The sequence below is a fragment of the Mercenaria mercenaria genome, chromosome 12, assembly GCF_021730395.1.
Source record: "Mercenaria mercenaria strain notata chromosome 12, MADL_Memer_1, whole genome shotgun sequence".
Lineage (NCBI taxonomy): Eukaryota > Metazoa > Mollusca > Bivalvia > Venerida > Veneridae > Mercenaria > Mercenaria mercenaria.
The window spans coordinates 52,263,609-52,284,377 of record NC_069372.1 but is presented as its reverse complement, the minus strand read 5'-3'; the positions used below and the strand labels follow the sequence as shown (position 1 = coordinate 52,284,377).

Here is a 20,769-nt window from a genome sequence, read left to right as displayed (position 1 = left end):
TTCTTCCTGAAAACATAAAAAATGTTAAAAATATTAAAACTTTCAAATGGTTAGTTAAGAAATTTCTTTTGGATAAGCAAACTTCAGAAAGTAAAAGTGATTTTGTATATTACTGACTCTATATGTGATAAGTGTATCTGTAATAAATAAGTTAAACACAAATGTGATAAGTTGATAACAAAAAAAAGTATTAATTGTGATAAATATTATGTAATATGTTATGCATACTTTAAGTAATCCCGTGTTGTACCAAAATCTGGGTATTTCTTATATTATTTTTTCCTTTCTTACACTGTATCTTTATTAGATTAGCATGGACCCCATTGGAAATAAGCTTTTAGCTAAATGGGTTATCCATAGATCTTTAGCTTTCTCTAAAGTGTAACACCTTGGCTTAGAATTTTCTGTTTTATTAAAAGTATGCATCTTACCCTAGTCTTAAATATAGATTTGTTTTTTATAATTATGTAAAGAAATTGATTTTTATATGCTGTGATATTTATATTTATTGCCATGTGTTGTGTTTTACAGTATGCTACTGATCCTAAATGTCAATAAATAAAAGAAAAATAGACCCTGGTTGACCAAAATTTCAGCTTTCTCTTTAGCACCTGATAATAAGTTTACATTGAATATGCCATTGTGTAAAATTAGACGTTTAATTTTTATTAATCAGTTTCAGTTTCAATTTCAGTTTTAAAAAAAACATAGACCATTCCGTTTCATTTCGTAAATTTTACAAAAGTTACTTCCCTTACCTCAAGGTCAAACATCGGTAGAGGTCGTTCGTTGGAAAACAAAGATGGTCGCTGAGTAAAGCGGGAATGGTTGTGCCAAATCCTTAACTTTTCGGTGCCTTTTAGGGGGAAAATATTCAAATGAACGTTCTTCAACAGTAAATTGATATGCAAGGTTTATTTGGACGAGTTTTCTTCAGAGCTTTTGCGTCGAATGTTCAGACAGAAATCAAAACAAAGCAAGATCCTTTGAAATTCGTCACTGGGTGTACGGGGTTTTCCAAATCTTTATCACCTGCTGGCACTGGGACAGGGCCAAAGAAATGGTCGTTCGGTGATGATGCCTACTTTGTCGCAAGAGATAAAACGGCCGATGTTCTAGGTAGATACTGTTTATGTGCATCATCTGTGACGTTATATATTTTGACATTTATCACGTGACAGCAAAATGTAAACAAAGTGAAAACACAAAGTAACTTAATTGTATAAAGATATATTGAATTTGAACTCTGATGTTTTGATAGATTTTCTTAGGTTTGATAAAAGACAACAATTTTAAAATCAAGTCTGTGCTACATGGTCTAAAATTTTATTCATGATATTAAATAGTATACTGGGTATACCAATTACCGGGATATACATATTACCGTGAATGTCCTGTTTTGATACTTAACATGAAAATTGCTTTACAATTTTTCTTTCATTATTCATGCTCAATGTGCTTAGATTTTTAGCAAAACTATTTTTGAAAATTGGAGTGTCTTTCTTTTTATTTCTCACTGATCCCAGAAATTAAGGAATTCAGCTAAGGGACTGGTCATTATGGTTAATCTTTGCAATTTTTCTCCGCAAATTTTCAATGACATTGCTTATTTCTGCCATATCTCTTTCATATTTAGTTTGGCCCATTGTAAAATAGAAATGCTGTCTTTGTCTTAGATCAATTTAACAACTTCTTTAGATTGAAAGTTGAAATTCACGGTAATAGGTATATGCAAGAAAATGCTAAAATTACCCACCTCTGTTCTTTGAATGACAGTAGTGGAACTTTTATCTGAGGTTCTGACGATTTTTTGGCCAAAAGTCTAAAGCTAAAATATAAATTAATTAAACAGAATAAAATTTATCTTTTAATACAATCATTTTGTTATAAATAGAGTCCATTGAATATAAGACTCACGGTAATTGGTATACCCAGTATAATTGTCTGCTTTATTTATCCCTGTTTCTCGTATTCTCTTTTTTTGCCTTCAAGTTGTCAAATAATTTATTGTTTGTTATTTTCTAGACAGGAATGGTACAAAACTGATACACTGAAAATTTCAAGTGATTTGAATGCATATTGACGAAACTATCAGCATTTTACTCAGTTTCCAAAAAAATTCTTATTTTTTTCTGGTGGTGTTAGCAAATTGGAAGTGTCTAGGGGTACGGATCCGTACCTCTAGAATCTGATTCTAGAGGTACGGATCCGTACATCTAGACAAGCCTGTTAGGGGTTTTCTAGGGGTATGGACCTCCTTTTTCTAGAGATTTAGGGTTATTTATATCTTAAATTTTGTTGAAAATGAAATAACAACAAAGTCTTAACCAGTCTTCGCTTAAAACTTGGATCTAATTGGTTTACAGATACCAGCGTTCGTGCGATTGTTTACCTTCTCTTTCAAAACCTAAATAACCGAGGAACTCCAAATGAATACACTGTTCTGTGCCGATAGAAATTAGTTTGTTGTCAAATAAACTGTTGATAACAGCTAGATGAATGAATGAATCTATCCCTTAAATGAATTCTATTTGAAATTCAGCAAATAAATAAATAAATAAATAAATTAGGCATAATAATATGCACCAATCTATTTTGTTATTTAACAATGTACATTGTTGTATAATGATAATCGGCACGGAACTTTAATGATCAATTATAATTATTAAGCGACATTAAGTAAAAGAAACTGTTTGTGGAAACGTCCCATGTATCTCGTAACGGCTACCAAATGTGTGAAAAAAGTAAATACACTAAGGGCTAATTATCAATTAAAAATAGTTTCCCCCCAACATACTTAAAATTATTTTGTTTAATCTTTATATCGTTTTTTTTCTGCCAGTTCGAAACTTCGTGATTTATTTGGTGTTCCTCGGTTATTTACGTTCCGAAAGAAAATGTAACAAATCGGATGAATGTTGTTATCTGTAAACCATTTAGATTCAAGTTTAAGGTGAATTCTGATGAAATGTTATTTGTTATTTCATTTTCAACAAAATTTGAAATGTAAATGACCCTTAATTTCTAGAAAAGCGGAGGTCCGTACCCCTAGAAAACCCCTAACAGGCTTGTCTAGAGGTACGGATCCGTACCTCTAGAATCAGATTCTAGAGGTACGGATCTGTACCCCTAGACACTTCCTAGCAAATTTGCCATAAATTATTGATTATGCAATTAATTGTAATATTTCTTGATGTATTTACTACAGAATATCTTTTTATACAGGGTTTTTTCTCACCATTTTGGGAACACTGCCGGTACCCATAGAATTGGGAATTTCTTTTATAAAATTTGGGTTAAACGTTAATCACAAATCATATCATATGACTTTAATACACAATTGTTCATACCTTTGCTCATAATATTTTATCTGTATCACACTGACAATGAGTCTGGTATTACATAATTGTCCTGGTTCTCGCCAGGCTATTATCGCCTGTCGCGTGCGACATGCCTTCAGACTTTGAGTTGTATATTCGACATCCCTTATTTCCCCCGTCATCCCTTAATTGCCGAAGCGACATGTCATAAAATCATCCCAATAAACACCCCGATTAATCCGATAGTGTATTCGAAAAGCTTCCACGTGCTACCCGATAGTTTAGGTAAAGCGATGCGAGTTATGACAACCGATAAACCAATGACAGCTTCCTATATGTGGAACGTGTGACGTAAATTTCATCGTAGCTCCGCCTTTAAATCCTTTGACAGGCGGCATCTTGTGATGTGTACATGAAAGTGACTTTTTTCGCAAGTTTTAAGATTATACATGTCATTAGATATAATGACAGATGATTCAACAATTATCGTCCGAATGTTTTTCGCAATCAAGGAAAGACAATGTAAGGAATTAAGTCAAAAATTGTGCAACACGGTAAAATGCTTTTGAACAATTATCGCCGTAATATTAATGTTTTTCACATGTATGAAATGTGTTTTCTCGGGCGGAATATCGAAAAGACAATGCAAGAATTAATGTTTTCTGTCGTCACTTTCAAAATAGAACTTGTAGAGAAAAGTTTGAAATACCCTTCGTGCATTATTTCAACACGAACGGACACTTTGGTAGAACCACCGATCTTCCGTAAGCCAGCTGGATGGCTACCTCATATGAAGAATTCAACGCCCCGAGTGAGGCTCGAACCCACATGGATGAGGGGCAAGTGATTTGAAGCCAGCGACCTTAACCACTCGGCCACGGAGGCCCCGGTCACAATTTCAGAATCCCTCCCAGCCACGCCAAATGGCCATTGGTCCAAAATGGAAACCAGCGTTTCCCTGGATGACAGTCTCAGATTGTGTTGTTTTACATGTATGTACAACAAACAGTTGACATTTTCAAAAACTTAAAATAGATAAGTTTTCAGCAAATAAACTCCGCAGAAATTATAGAAGACATAAACTTTAAAATACAAATAGATCTGTGTGCAGTGCTTAAATTGTGTTGTTTTATGTACAATAAATAGTAAGTGAACATTTTTAGCAACTTAAAATTGATGAACTTTTAATTGTCATTCAGCAAATAACTGCATAGGATTTTTATCACCTAATATCTTTTCTTGTTGTACATGTAAATGATGCTTATTAATCACTGAAAATACCACTATGTTTTTCACTCTTAAATGCACCAGAATGCACCAAAAAGAGTTGTAGTAACACAAAATTTTCTGGGGTGACCCCCCCATAACCCCCCCCTTCAGGAGGGGACACCCCTCCCGCACACACCCCTTTGCTCGTCATAAAATATCCTTCTGCAACATGCCTTCAGAAAATCCTGGCTAGAACCCTGGTCCATTTTTTTGACAATTCTTGTCCGATTTTGATTTTTTTTTTTTTTTCATAATGTAAATTGGGAATTTTTACATTCAAAATTGGGGAAAAAATATACTATTTTGCAATGGGAACGGTACCGTTTTCCGGTACCGCTCAATGGCGCTCATGTAAGGAAAAAAATCCCTGTTATAACACAATGGTAATTTTAATGTTTTAAAGTCTACAACTTTTTTGTGATGAAAAGTCAACTCTAAATCCACGGGAATACAAGAAACTCTTGGTCCATTTCTGCGGGTGAGGGTGGTATCAGATACATTAACAAAATAATTAAATGGGATAATTTCAGTAATACTTTATGACTCCATCTGAAAGAGTGTTAGACAAGTGAATTTTCTACAAAATAACATCCAAATGCTGTTTATGAAATGGTTAATCTGTTACTGGGAATAAAAACAACCCCTTAGGCCCCCGAGAATATGAGAAAACAGGATATAAATGATTAATTTATTAATGAATCTAACTTAAGGTACTGACACTCATTCAAATCCTTTGTTTTATGTAAAATAACAAAACTTTCATGTCAGGTCTTATTTGCATGTCTTTATTTATCCCCCCGCCAAAGGCGAAGGGGATATTAGAAATGCTCTCCGTGCGTGTGTCCGTCCGTCCGTCCGCAACGATCTTTGTCCGGAGCATAACTTCAAAAGTACTGGAGGGATTTTCTTCAAACTTCATACACTGATAGAACACATTTGGAGGAAGTGCAGTGTGCAAGAACAATAACTTGACCTTTCCTATTTTTTGAGTTATTCCCCTTTATCTTATTTTCTTAAAAAAATTTGTCCGGAGCATAACTCCAAAAGTACTGGAGGGATTTTCTTCAAACTTCATACACTGATAGAACACATTGGGGGGAAGTGCAGTGTGCAAGAACAATAACTCTGCCTTGCCTATTTTTTGAGTTATTCCCCTTTATCTTATTTTCTTAAAAAATTTTGTCCGGAGCATAACTCCAAAAGTACTGGAGGGATTTTCTTCAAACTTCATACACTGACAGAACACATTGGGAGGAAGTGCAGTGTGCAAGAACAATAATAACTCTATCTTGCCTATTTTTTTAATTATTTCCCTTTATCATATTTTCTTAAAAAAATTAGCCCGGAGCATATCTTCTTCATGTATGGAGGGATTTTGATATATCTTGGCACAAATGTTCACCACCACGAGGCGGAGTGTCATGCGCAAGAACCAGGTCCCAATGTCTAAGGTCAAGGTCACACTTAGAGGTCAAAGGATACAAGAATGAAAACCTTGTCCGGAGCATTTCTTCTTCTTGCATAGAGGGATTTTGATATATCTTGGCACAAATGTTCACCACCACGAGGCGGAGTGTCTTGCGCAAGATCCAGGTCCCTAGGTCTAAGGTCAAGGTCACACTTAGAGGTCAAAGGATACAAGAATGAAAACCTTGTCCGGAGCATTTCTTCTTCTTGCATAGAGGGATTTTGATATATCTTGGCACAAATGTTCACCACCACGAGGCGGAGTGTCATGCGCAAGATCCAGGTCCCTAGGTCTAAGGTCAAGGTCACACTTAGAGGCCAAAGGTCAGATACAAGAATGACTTTGTCCGAAGCATTTCTTCTTCATGCATGGAGGGATTTTGATGTAACTTGTGACAATTATACACCATCATGAGACGAATTGTCATGCGCAGTTCCCTTCTTTAGAATTTCTTCCCTTTCTTGTTACTTTAAATTGATTTTATTGTAACTTTTTCATTACTAGTCGTAGGGAAAAATCGAGACCACTTTTCTGTAGTACAACATGCATGCTATATCCAATTTTGAGGTGTATTTTGACCAATCTCTACCTGGTAAAGATTTTTGTGTGGACTTACAATTTTTTTTTTTTTCTTTTTAGCTCACCTGTCACAAAGTGACAAGGTGAGCTTTTGTGATCGCGCGGCGTCCGTCGTCCGTCCGTGCGTGCATAAACTTTTGCTTGTGACCACACTAGAGGTCACATTTTTCATGGGATCTTTATGAAAGTTGGTCAGAATATTCATCTTGATGATATCTAGGTCAAGTTCGAAACTGGGTCATATGCGGTCAAAAACTAGGTCAGTAGGTCTAAAAATAGAAAAACCTTGTGACCTCTCTAGAGGCCATATTTTTCATGAGATCTTCATGAAAATTGGTCAGAATGTTCACCTTTATGATATCTAGGTCAAGTTCGAAACTGGGTCACGTGGGGTCAAAAACTAGGTCAGTAGGTCTAAAAATAGAAAAACCTTGTGACCTCTCTAGAGGCCATATTTCTCAATGGATCTTCATGAAAATTTGTCAGAATGTTTACCTTGATGATATCTAGGTTAAATTCGAAACTGGGTCACGTGGGGTCAAAAACTAGGTCAGTAGGTCTAAAAATAGAAAAACCTTGTGACCTCTCTAGAGGCCATATTTCTCAATGGATCTTCATGAAAATTGGTCAGAATGTTCACCTTGATGATATCTAGATCAAGTTTGAAACTGGGTCATGTGGGGTCAAAAACTAGGTCAGTAGGTCTGAAAATTGAAAAACTTTGTGACCTCTCTAGAGGCCATATTTTTCATGGGATCTTTATAAAAATTAGTCAGAATGTTCACCTTGATGATATCTAGGTCAAGTTCGAAACTGGGTCACGTGCGGTCAATAACTAGGTCAGTAGATCTAAAAATAGAAAAACCTTGTGACCTCTCTAGAGGCCATATTTTTCAAGAGATCTTCATGAAAATTGATCAGAATGTTCATCTTGATGATATCTAGGTCCAGTTCGAAACTGGGTCACGTGCAGTCAAAAACTAGGTCAGTAGGTCTAAAAGTAGAAAAACCTTGTGACCTCTCTAGAAGCCATATTTCTCAATGGATCTTCATGAAAATTGGTGAGAGTGTTCAGCTTGATGATATCTAGGTCAGATTTGAAACTGGGTCATGTGGGGTCAAAAACTAGGTCAGTAGGTCGAAAAATAGAAAAACCTTGTGACCTCTCTAGAGGCCATATTTTTCATGAGATCTTCATGAAAATTGGTGAGAATGTTCACCTTGATAATATCTAGGTCTACTTCAAAAGTGGGTCACGTGCCTTCAAAAACTAGGTCATTAGGTCAGATAATAGAAAAACCTTGTGAGTTGTGACCTCTCTAGAGGTCATATTTTTCAATGGATCTTCATGAAAATTGGTCAGAATTTTTTATAGAAATAACGACGTCATACTCAGTTCAACACTGGGTCATGTGGGGATAGGTGAGCGATTCAGGACCATCATGGTCCTCTTGTTTAAAGATTAACTTCCCTTAGTTGTTACTATAAATAACTTATATTGTAACATTTTTATAATTGACCGTAGGGAAAAAACAAGACCACTTTTCTGTGGTACAACATAGATGTTACTTTCCAATTTTAGGTGTATTTTAAGGTATCTCTACCTGGTAAGGAGTTTTTTTGTGGACTTAGATAAACAAAAGACTTACAATGATTACTAAACAACCACAAAATTAAAATTCCATTTGCAAATACAGCTGCTACTGCCTAGAGTAAAGAAATTTGCTGTGACGGGCGTATATTGTGACATTTTGGCACTCTTGTTCCCTGTTAGCTTTCCATTCCTTCTTTTTACAGTAGCTATATAGAAAAAACATCATAGCTATACTGTTCATGAAAATTAATAAAATTTAGCACTAAACCACCTCACCACTGACTTATTCTTTCTTCCACATCTTTAAAACCCCTGATGTGGACCACAACTAAAAGGTTCTTCAAAGCTTTCCCCAAAATTAATACTTTCAGACACTAACTTGCCAGGAACTTTAGCCTTCAATTGTAATATGCCCGGCAGGGAGATTAGCCATGTCTAACATGGCTCTTGTAAAATATAATTTTTATGCCCCAGAAGATGGACATATTAAAATCGCACTGTCCGTCCGTGTAAATTCTTGTCCTTGTCCTGTAACTCTGCCATCCATGAAGGGATTTTGAAATTACTTGGCATAAAATTTAATGTTCACCATAATGAGACAACATGTCATAATGATACGCAAGACCCTGACCCCTAGCTCGAAGGTCAAGGTCACACTTACAGATCAAAAGTTAACAGGGTCTGTTTCGTGTCTGGTCCATAACTCTGCCATCCATGAAGTGATATTGAAATAATTTGGCTTAAATTTTCACCATAATGAGACGATGTGTCATGCGCAAGACCCAGACCCCTAGCTCCAAGGTCAAGGTCAGACTTAGAAGTCAAAGGTTAACATGGTCTGTTTCGTGCTTGGAGAAGAGAATTGAAATTACTTGGCATAAATGTACCCAATAATGAAACGATGTGTCATGAGCAAGATCCAGACCCCTAGCTCTAAGGTCAGGGACAAACTTGGAAGTAGGCTTCTCTTGAAACACTATCACATGACAAATATTGAACACTGGTCATAGTATACAGTTACATGTATTTTGGTGTGTGAGAATCACGGAAATAATACTGGATATGGTGCGCCTTTGAGATCACCTTTTGAACATTTTAAATGATGTCAACATCACCTGCATTGACGTTCTGCAACTTGAAAAATGGCCTAACTTAATGGACTTTTGATATTACAACCAGATCTCTATATATCTGAATAAAACTAATAAAATTATATGAATTATCAATATGAGGTTAATGAGTGGTAAACATCCTTTATTTAGCACAGAAATATTACCTTCTAAATACGGTTATTTGTTATGCTTAGTTTTTAAATATATGATTTCATTGAATTTCAAAAGTCCTCTCAGATCAATTTCTCCAAATGCGTTTATGGGTGTTTTTAAAATCCTTGATTGTATTCTTAAGTTCTTTGTTTTTTTGTTTTAGGAGTGGCAGATGGTGTTGGAGGCTGGCGGAATTATGGGATAGATCCATCAGCCTTTTCTACATCATTGATGAGAGTTTGTGAACGTCTTGTTGAAAACGGTCATTTCAAACCACAATCACCTGCCAACTTAATACAGGACAGTTATGAAGAAATATTAGCACACAAATATCCTCTGATAGGTAAGGCTATGTTTAACATCTTGTAAAATTGAATGATAATTATTGTTATGTATTTTCAGTTCAGTTTAATTTTTAAGGTAGACAAGAAAAAAATTGGCCCTCATAATAGATCATAGATGGCAGAAAAAAGTCCAGAAATTTAGCAGATCTTTCTATGAAGTACACAAGTTGAATGTGAAGTTGTTTTTTTTTTATCTATATATGGATGTCAGTTCAAATAAAGGTTTATGAGATCCAAATTTCATATTTGAAAATATGAACAATTACTGCTTGTAGTTTATATAAACATAAATTAACGAGTTCATGTATTAACGGTACTATAGATGCTTTAGGTTTTAAATAGTACTGTACAGACAATGTACATGTACATATATAGATAAACACAGAAATACTTGTAAATATGTACTACCACTAAAAAACTGGCGTTTTTAACAATCAACAGTTACTGCTTAACATTTAATTATAATTGTAGCTCTGTATGCAAACTTAATCTATATATTTGATGATGATTTTATACGTTTCATTCTGAAGACTCTAAAGATAAAATATTTTAGTGAAAGATGGCCATTGGATATTAAATAAAATTGTTTTAATTGTAACATATTATTTAAAACATGCACAAATTAAGCCTTCTAAGGAATAGTTGTGAAAATCTCTCTGTATGATTTATCACTGGTTTATCACTGATTATCTACCGTATGTTAATTCTTACGACAGGTGGAAGCACAGCATGTGTAGTGGCATTACACAAAGCAGAACGGACCATTTATACTGCTAACCTAGGAGACAGTGGGTTTATGCTGATACGTAATGGGGAGGTAGTACATCGGTCTGAGGAACAACAACATTACTTCAACACACCATTCCAGCTAACAGTAGCTCCACCGGAACAGGAAGGTCTCGTACTCAGTGATAGGTAAGATTGTTACTGATGTTGCTTTTTAGCTTTACTATTTGAATAATTGTGCGAGCTATTCTACTCACCTAAGCATTGTCATCAATGGTTAAAGTGTTCCATGCAAGTTCACATCTCAGTTACTGTTGCATATTTGGGATTGAAACCAGATAATGCTTTCCAGTCATCAAACCTACTGGAATAATGAAGTTTAAAAATAACTGTTGGTTAAATTTAATAAATATTATGGCCCTGTTTCAACCTAGAAAAATTTTGTGTTAAGTTTTTTTTATGTAATTGAATATCAAGCTGTATCTCTGGTACATCTGTATGTATTGGATTGAAAGTTAGACAAGGCTTCCAGTCGTCAAGCTTACTGAAATGACCAAGACTCTTGGTTTAATTAAGTGTAAATTATGGGCCTTTATTGACTTACAAAATTTGGTTAACTTTGCATGCAATTATCAAGCTGTGTCTCAGTAACAACTTTATGTGACATAAAAAGTTATGTTGAAGTTTTGAATGCAAGTTGCTATCATTGCCTAAGTAAAAAATTAGTTTAAAATAAATTGTAATGAAATAATGCAAGTCTTATGACCCTTGATTAACTTAGAAGTTCGAGGAGTCACACACACTGTCTGCTGGACAGCACTTACTTGTCTGTACAATGCAACCTCTATAGTGAAAACTGAAAGGAGTACTAAAATGTATCTGATGTACAGAGATTGTTGATTAATAGGGGAAGTTAATTAAGAATATCTTCAAGTATAGTTCAAGCTTGGTAAAGAAAGGTCTGTCAGTCAGGCTTGATTAGTTTGCAGTTCAGATACACTGGTGTTGCATTTCAGAAATATTCGTTGTTTTTGATGAATAAGAATGATTGTCAACGTCCTTGTTAGTATACCAAAATAACAGCGTTTTTAACAGAGGGGAAGGTGCCCTGGCCTTTAATGTGGGGAAAATGCTTGGTACTTAGGCAGAGTGTAGTGAAATTCTGCCATCAGCTGCACTTTACCTGTGTGGCTGTTGACACTTTTGAATATCTTAAAGGTTAAATATTGTGTAACTAGTGCTGAAATCTACAAAAATTTACTTTGTTTCACTTTGTGTAATAGCTTGTGACATTATATCAGACAGTTTCTTCTAAAAACTTAAATAACTCATATAATGAGTGTGTTCAGCAGTGTTAATATCAGTTGACATTTATATACAAGGGCTGTACAGCAATTACTGTCATTAGAATTATACATATTGACACTTTTTCAGGATTGACATGGCAGCTAAATCATCATATAAAGTGGAAGAGGGAGATGTCTTACTCATGGGAACAGATGGTTTGTTTGACAACATGCACGAAGATATGATCTTAGATTACATTTCCAAATATAAGGTACTTGATATTTAGAAAGAACAACACTTGGGAGAAAAATGTTTGTTGTACAGACCTTGCTCTGAAAGAGGTTAATTGACTGAATAATATTGTACGAAACAAAATATCTGACTTTTCAGGTATTTGCTTTGGACAGTACATGGTTTCTATTTTTTTTGGTCAGTAGGTTAAAGGTCAAGGTCACAGTGACTTAAGACAGAATGATTTCCACTTTAGAACACATTGGCCTACTGTCTTCAAACTCATTAGGTTGATTGTCTATTGTCAGTAGATGACCCCTTTCATTTTTTGGGTCAGTATGTCAAGTCAAGGTCACAGTTAAAAATGTACTTTGAGACAGAAAACAATTTCCACTGTATAAATAGTATAACCAGAACCTTTTGACCAGAGTAGGATGATTGCCTCTAATTGCATGGTATAATCTGTTCTGATTTCTGATCAGTACCTTAAGGGCTGGGCTGAGTGACCTTGAGATTGAAAATGGTTTCTGATTAGTTGCTGGAGAACACTTGGGCATATGGCTTTGAAAGAATGGTTTTCTGATTGTCTGAAGCGAGTAGATGGCCTCTGCTACTTTTGAGATCCTTATGTAAGAGCTTAAGGTCTCAGGATATTAAAGTACATACCAAATTGTATGCAACAGACCATTATGGGGGGCATACACGTTTTACAATGAAACTTATATAGCTAGGCAGCTGAAGTGATGAATTTGACTCTGGAACTTCAAGTTGTACTAGACCCAAATTTTGTATCTGAAAATATCAACAATTAATATACATAGTTTCTGTAAACATGAAATTAACAAGTTTAGTGTATTGACAATACTTTACATTATGTTTAAAATAGTACACACTGAATACATTTATAGCTCAACTTGAAAAAAAGTTGTACTATCACTGAAAAAAACTGATTTTTATTTAACAAAGGACTGTTACTGTATGACATTTAATTATGAATGTAGCTCTACATACACTGTTGATTTATATAGTTGATGTTAAAAGTTAAATATATTTGATGAGGATTTTCTGTATTTGAAGGAAATATTAAAGATAAAATATTTCATAAAACAAATTGAAAAGAGAAAGGGGTCCAAACTTACCATTGTTTTGTTTTGACACTTTTCTTTCTGGTTTCCTTAAGTCTGCCTGTAGATAGCTATTTTGTAATGTTGTGTATTTGATTCATGCAAAATTTGAATTACAGGATCATAAAGATGCATCAAAAGTATCTGCCAATCACATAGCACAGAAAGCACACGATCTTTCTCTAGATCCTGACTATATGTCACCATTCTCTATGTCAGCTTTAAATGCAGGAATACCTATTACTGGTACGTATTGGATTTCTGGATATTGAAATGTATAAGTGTTAGAGTAGAATATACATGAAGAATATCATTTATGGCAGAGGATAGATGCATCAGTAGGCTTCAGAACGTTCTGGCAGGGGAGGCGTTGCTGTGTATGTATCAACTTTTAACCTTTGATGTCTACAATTCAGCAGTGCAGCAGTGCTGTTGGGTTAACTGGATATAGTCAGTCTTCCATATCTTTTGGAAAAAAGGTGAAACATTAAAACACAGCAAAAGAGAATTGAGTTACTAGACAGTCTGACATGTTATTTGAAAACATCTCGATGACATATCATATCTTTATCAGTTTGAAACGTTTTCATCTGTTGGTTACTTGAAAGCCAAGAGGTTGGAATACATAGAAATTTGCCTGTTCGCGTTTAGCTTATAATCTTGTGTCACTAGTACTTTTGAAATAATACAAATATTCTTTTTTTTGTTCTACTTTCAGGGGGTAAGCCAGATGATATAACAGTTTTAGTTGCTACAGTATCATGTGATTTAGGTACCTAGCAACAGTGCCATCTAGTTTTTCAAAGGGACACAACTCATCTAGACCACTTTTTGTTTGTAATGTCAAATAGGCAGTTGTTGTGTTATGCTGTAAGCAAGTGATAGGTTAACAGAACGAGGAAAATTGCATATGCAGAAAAGGTTTATGCAACGTGTATTTGGCCAAGAGGTGGAAAATAAATGTGTATAGCCGAGTGGTGGAGTAAGAATATGATTGAAAAAATAGAAGTCTCCATTCTTTTCAGTATGCATTTGCATTGAAAGAATTTTACGAGAATGGCTGAAGACAGTTTAAGTGCCAACAACAACAACTAAAAAAGAAATGTCAACAACAATAAAAAAAAACGTTCAATCAAGTGATAATTATTTAAGTTAAGATATTGCATGTTGATTGTTCAGTGTCATGTGTTACTCAAGGTAAAATGAAATACAACTTTAATGCAAATTATGTCTCTGTAATAAGAGTGAGTGCACCGCACTTTTCAAAGGACATTTTCATTGTTCAAAGAGTCGTTTTACCAGTAGTAGGAACAGTTTTGTTAAATGAAAATGTACCTTAAATAGTTGTCTGAAGTTGGCTTCACTTGTATCTGAATTTGTTTTTTTTTAATAACTTTCATCTTCCATCAGTAGAATACATTTTGTACATACAAACATAAATTGCCAAATGGGATTACGAGTACATTCCCTTAATGTAAACAAAAGGGGAGTAAATAGGACAAAATAGTGAAGATCATGAAATATGTATTAACTTTTAATCTGCTGGCGGCAAGTTATTCTGCCTTTGCGACCAGTGCAGGTCATGATCAGCCTGCACATCCATGCAGTCTGATCATGATCTGCACTGTTTGCCATTCAGTCGGTATCCTTTTGGTAATCACCCCTTTTAACAGTTAATGATACTGTTGAAATTGAAGATGGACAAGTTCATTATAGAAATTTAGCAGGGTAAGGGTAAAGAAGCAAGAAATATTATTACCTAAAGTATGGGATTTTGCTGTTATACCACATCCAGTATCAGTAGGCACTTCACTGTGAAACATGTTCATAGTTCTTCAGGCAGGTAAGTTTTCATCTGAAATCTAATTGACTTTAAATGCAAACTGGAATTAAATTATAGCCTTTGCACTATGGATGTTTTTAAATATGACTGGGTTACAGGGATATGTTTATTCAAAGAATATTTAGGTTTATATGTACTGAAAACAGTGTAAACATTGGATAGATTGTAATATACTCTAGAAATTTCATCCTCCAAATCTGTTTAGTGTGGAGAAGTTGGCAGGTACTAATGAACAGGTCAGTGCTGGTAAAGAAAGCTGGAATACTGGCTGCCTATTATTATTACCGTAATACTGTTGAAAAATGACACAGAATTCAGGAACACCATGCTGTTGAAAAACGGCACTAAAACCAACAGGAATAAAACACTAGTAATAAAGCCAAGTAATGTAGATATTGAAGGAATGTATATATAAATAAGAAGCGGTACCATATAGCTTGTAGTTATTTGTATACAGATACGGAAAAATATGTAAATATAGTACATCTGTTTGCTGTAGTGTTTCACTTGCATGAAGCAATCACCTTTCACTGAATGTTTGTGTTCATTATTTTACTTATCTGTGATATCAGAATAAATGAAACTGGTTTTGTACATTTTAAGTGTGAGAGCATTTGTAATAGGTTTTGTACTTATTTTATATGTGCTTGACTTGCTGAATTAAGATCTGTATAGTATAGATTCTGGCAAAAAGCCAGCATGGACAAATACACAAGTTGCAATGCATTTTATGGGAAACATAAATGCTTTATACAAAGATATACAGATGAATGGCATTTATCACCAGTCCTTGATTTTGGGAAGTCGTCATTTTCTTGTGGCTAAACAATTTTAATACTGGTTAAAAATACTGGTATGTTTTACTAAAGATTATCAAGTAACTAACACACAAGTCTTGAGAAAGTTTTTTGGAAATATGAGTTTTATCAGTTAGGAACAGCAATAAAAGTATTTAGATTTATAGAGGAACAAAAAGTATAAATTTCATTTTGGGTAACTTCTTTTCCTTTCATTTTCTGATGTTTGTTTTTTTTTTTTTTTTGAGTATGCAAGTTTATATTGATAAACGACAGTAAAATCCATCACTCTTTTTAGCTCACCTGAGCACAAAGTGCTCGGGGTGAGATATTGTGATCGCTCACCGTCCGGCGTCCGTCCGTCGTCCGTCCGTCCGTCGTCCGTCCGTCCGTCCACACTTTCCTTTAAACAACATCTCCTCCTAAACCACCAGGCCAATTTTGATGAAACTTCACAGGGATGTTCCATGGATGGTCCTCTTTAAAAATTGCTCAAAGAATTGAATTCCATGCAGAACTCTGGTTGCCATGGCAACCGAAAGGAAAAACTTTAAAAATCTTCTTCTCAAAAACCAGAAGCCCTAGAGCTTAGATATTTGGTGTGAAGCATTGCCTAGTGGATCTCTACCAAGTTTGTTCAAATCATGACCCCGGGGTCAAAATTGACCCCGCCCCAGGGGTCACTTGATTTTACATAGAAAAATCTTAAAAAATCTTCTTCTCAAAAACCAGAAGCCCTAGACCTTAGATATTTGACATGTAGCATTGCCTAGTGGACCTCTACTAAAGTTGTTCAAAGCACGACCCCGGGGTCAAAATTGACCCCGCCCCAGGGGTCACTTGATTTTACATATGAAAATCTTCAAAAAATTCCTAAAGAATAAACCAGAAGGCCTAGAGCTTAGATATTTCACGTGTAGCATTGCCTAGTGGACCTCTACAAAATTTGTTCAAATCATGACCCCCGGGGTCAAAATTGACCCCGCCCCAGGGATCACTTGATTTTACATAGGAAAATCTTAAAAAATCTTCTTCTCAAAAAGCAGAAGGCCTAGAGCTTAGATATTTGACATGTAGCATTGCCTAGTGGACCTCTACTAAAATTATTCAAATCATGACCCCGGGGTCAAAATTGACCCCGCCCTAGGTGTCACTGGATTTTACATATGAAAATCTTCAAAAATTTTCTTAAAATAAACCAGAAGGCCTAGAGCTTAGATATTTCACATGTAGCATTGCCTAGTGGACCTCTACAACATTTGTTCAAATCATGACCCCCAGGGTCAAAATTGACCCCGCCCCAGGGGTCACTTGATTTTACATAGGAAAATCTTCAAAAAATTTCTAAAAATAAACCAGAAGGCCTAGATCTTAAATATTGACATGTAGCATTGCCTAATAGACTTCTACAAAATTTCTTCAAATCATGACCCCCAGGGTCAAATTGGCCCCGCCCCATGGGGTTACTTAATTGTACATAGAAAAATCTTCAAAATTTTCTAAAAATAAACCAGAAGGCCTAGAGCTTAGATATTTGAAATGTAGCATTGCCTAGTGGACCTCTACAAAATTTGTTCAAATCTTGACCCCCCGGGGTCAAATTGACCCAGCCCCAGGGGTTACTTGATTGTACATAGGGAAATCTTCATAAATTTGCTTAAAATAAACCAGAAGGCCTAGATCTTAGATATTCGATATGTAACATTGCCTAATAGACTTCTACAAACTTTGTTCAAATCATGACCCCCGGGGTAAAATTGGCCCCGCCCCAGGGGTTACTTGATTGTACATCGGAAAATTTTCCAAAAAATTTCTAAAAATCATCAGTTTGACATTTGAAACATGTAGCTCATATTACTCTGGTGAGCGATCCAGGGTCATCATGACCCTCTTGTTGTGTTTGTGTCCACCCATTTTCATACGATACCATTAAACATTTTGTAAAAGCACTACACTCTATGGAGATGTATTATTGATTTTAAACTTTTGTTGTACACTTGATAATAGATATTATGCATATATTATAACCACTTCCATAAACGGAATAGAAATTTGGTGCATTCAAGTATTGTGATTAATACAGTTTATGTAAATGTGTTATTTTATACAGTTGACTTCAGAAATAATTATTGATGATTGTAAACTACTGGTGTATTATCTTCGTATCAGACAGACTGGCAGTTTATGGTATTATTGGGCAAAGTTAATTTGCAGGGCTTTCAGTGTCAAAAATATTTCTCCAGTTTCTTTTTGAAAGGATATGACCTATTTCTTTAGTTCACCTCTGACAGAAAAATTAACCTAATAATAATAATGATAAAATGTGCATAGAAAAGTCATCTTTATGTTCTCCACTGAAATGATATGAACATTTGTATGTTTTCCTCAAGTTTTGGATTAATTACACTTTAATTTGTCATGTTTTGTCCTTGTATTTGAATTTATTATTTTGTGTTGTCAAGTCATTGTGGTTGCTCACACATTGAAGCATTTTTTTTTAAATATTTATTGAATTGTTTGAGGCTGGCCTTCACAAATTTTGTTAATACTAGTAAATGTGTTTTAAATGTGTAACAAAAAAAGTAAGAAAATTACTGCGTTTTTTTCCCAACAAATAGTTCTCAAAAAGCCCTACCACATAACACACACCACTTGCAATATTTACACCAATACTTTATTCAAAGTTGCCAGTTCAGCTTTTGGCTTATGATCAGTAGCACCATTCACCAAGGAACAGGTCAACAGGTCAATAGTACTAAGTAGATAGGGCATTCACACCAAAGCATGCTAAAGAGGACTTTTTCTCATTTGGTCTAAAATGACGTTAAAAGTATCTAGTTTACTGTAATTTTGCTGTTTTATTTATTGAGTTTAAATGCTCTTTTCTTTTAGTTAGAGAAACTTCATTATAATGAACTCATTCTGAAGATTGGATATTATTTGCTTTGCTTTCATTTCACAATATCTTTTTTTTTTTTCATTTTTAATCAGAACTTCCATCATATAGCTGTAGAAGATTTACATTTGACATGTAAATGTTATGACATAAGAAAATGAAACAATTGTAGACTTGTTTAGATGAAAGTAATGTGAAATTTATCCATTCTGCAGCATGTGAAAATATGAAATAATTTGTAAAGTATTTTAAAGTTCTTTGATCCTGTTCAGTTTTGCATTCGCATTATGTAAATGCAAATTCCATTATTTGTATTTGTTTGAAGATGTTCCCAGTTATGTTAAAATGTAAATCAATTGATTTTAATGCAACCAGAATTTCCTTTTCCGTTGACATGTTTATAGATGTCAGTATTTATTACACATCTTAGATATCAGTCAGTAGTGTTTACACACTTAAATTTAAAATATGCGATTGTCTTTATAACTGAAACAGATATGCTGTAAAGTGACTATAGGGTAAGTTTTTTCACGACAAAATTCAGCACGGCTAAACATCTGGTACCCATGTACATGTAGTCTGTGTGAATAAGGTTTTAACTAAACAACAATATATCAATGAAGAGATAGCTCAGATACCCAGTGAAAAGTAATTTACATCCTTAGAGTTAAAACACGATCCCCTACTCAGAAATCAACACAGTCCCCAACACATTAACAATTAATCTAAATTTTATATCTAAACAAATAGTTACATAAACAATATTAAAGTCACTGAAGAATTTCAGATACCTTATGGATGGCAATCTATATCATTCAAGTTAAAACACAATTCTCTACTAAGAATTTGGTTCTGCTCACATAAACACTAACGATTGACCCAAATTTTATCTAAACAAATATAGTTGCATTAAAGTTGATTGATATGCTTTTTGTTAATGATAGATATGAATTTTGAAATGGATTGTTATAAACATTGTTCTCTTTACAGTGGTAAAGGTTGAACTCTGTATCCTCAAAATAAAGAACTAAACCTTTCGTCTGACTTGAATTATATCTCACCCAGATAACAGACTGAATAAAGATGCAGTTCTTATTCAGTGTCAGTCATTCTGTCTTAGTATTTTAGGAAGATTATCTTAATGGGCGAGTATTTTACTGGTCTGATTCATTCTTGTATTCAGATGAAATTCTCAGAGTTATGTACAACAGTCAGTCGGCTTTGGAGTCTACTTTGTTATATATCTAACCTGAATGATTTGATGAAAGACACTGAAAACATTCATCCTCCACCTTTGTTTCATGTGAAGAAGTTTGCAGTTACTTGCAGACAACAGGTTAATACTGGTGCAGAATCCAAGAAACGCTGGTTAGGTTAACTGCCTGCAGATACATAACTGAAATAATGTTTAAAAATGTGCTAAAACAATGGCACAAAATCCCTCAACTGACCTCAACTATTTTGACCTTGAATATATGTATGACACACTGAATCACAAATGGCAACAATGGTGTTCAGCGATGAAGATCCATGAAGCGGTTCATGAGACGAAGTCGTTTAAAGGTATTTCTATTCTTAGTATCAGTGGCACCTTGAAGGGGCAAAGTGCCCTTTTCTGAACAAACTTGGGAGAGGACCTTACGATGTTACAACCTATTGACTCGACAGGTAAATGGAGAAAATGATTTTCCACCCACCCAGTTAGCACAAAAGGGCCACCTTTCCAGCTAGATGCTTTTGTAGAAAAGCACGTCTCCCTGGAAAGCAGTCATTGGTAAGAAGTCAAGAGGGCATGAGCCAAAGTCAAAATGACCCTGATGGTTGGCTAAGCAATTGAAATGCAGTTGGCTAAGCAACTGAAATGCAATAGCAATCATCTATATAGAAATGGTTTTTATGCTCCCTGAAGGGGAAGCATATAGTTTCTGCCTCGTCCGTGTAACATTTCTTATCCAGGATATTTCTCGGCAACCACTAGTTGGAATTTAGCGAAACTTCTTAGGAAGCTTCACTATAGAGGAGATGC

General features: G+C 34.8%; 1 protein-coding gene across 1 annotated transcript; it reads left to right on the top strand.

Moving 5' to 3' along the window:
* Positions 1–772: 772 nt before the first annotated feature.
* LOC123535333 (protein phosphatase PTC7 homolog) lies at positions 773–19,780 on the top strand. The gene is made up of 6 exons (XM_045317949.2): positions 773–1,119; positions 9,659–9,838; positions 10,556–10,754; positions 12,000–12,123; positions 13,327–13,453; positions 13,926–19,780. The coding sequence occupies exons 1-6, from the start codon at positions 906–908 to the stop codon at positions 13,985–13,987; spliced, it is 906 nt and encodes a 301-aa protein (XP_045173884.2). The 5' UTR covers positions 773–905; the 3' UTR covers positions 13,988–19,780.
* Positions 19,781–20,769: the final 989 nt, after the last annotated feature.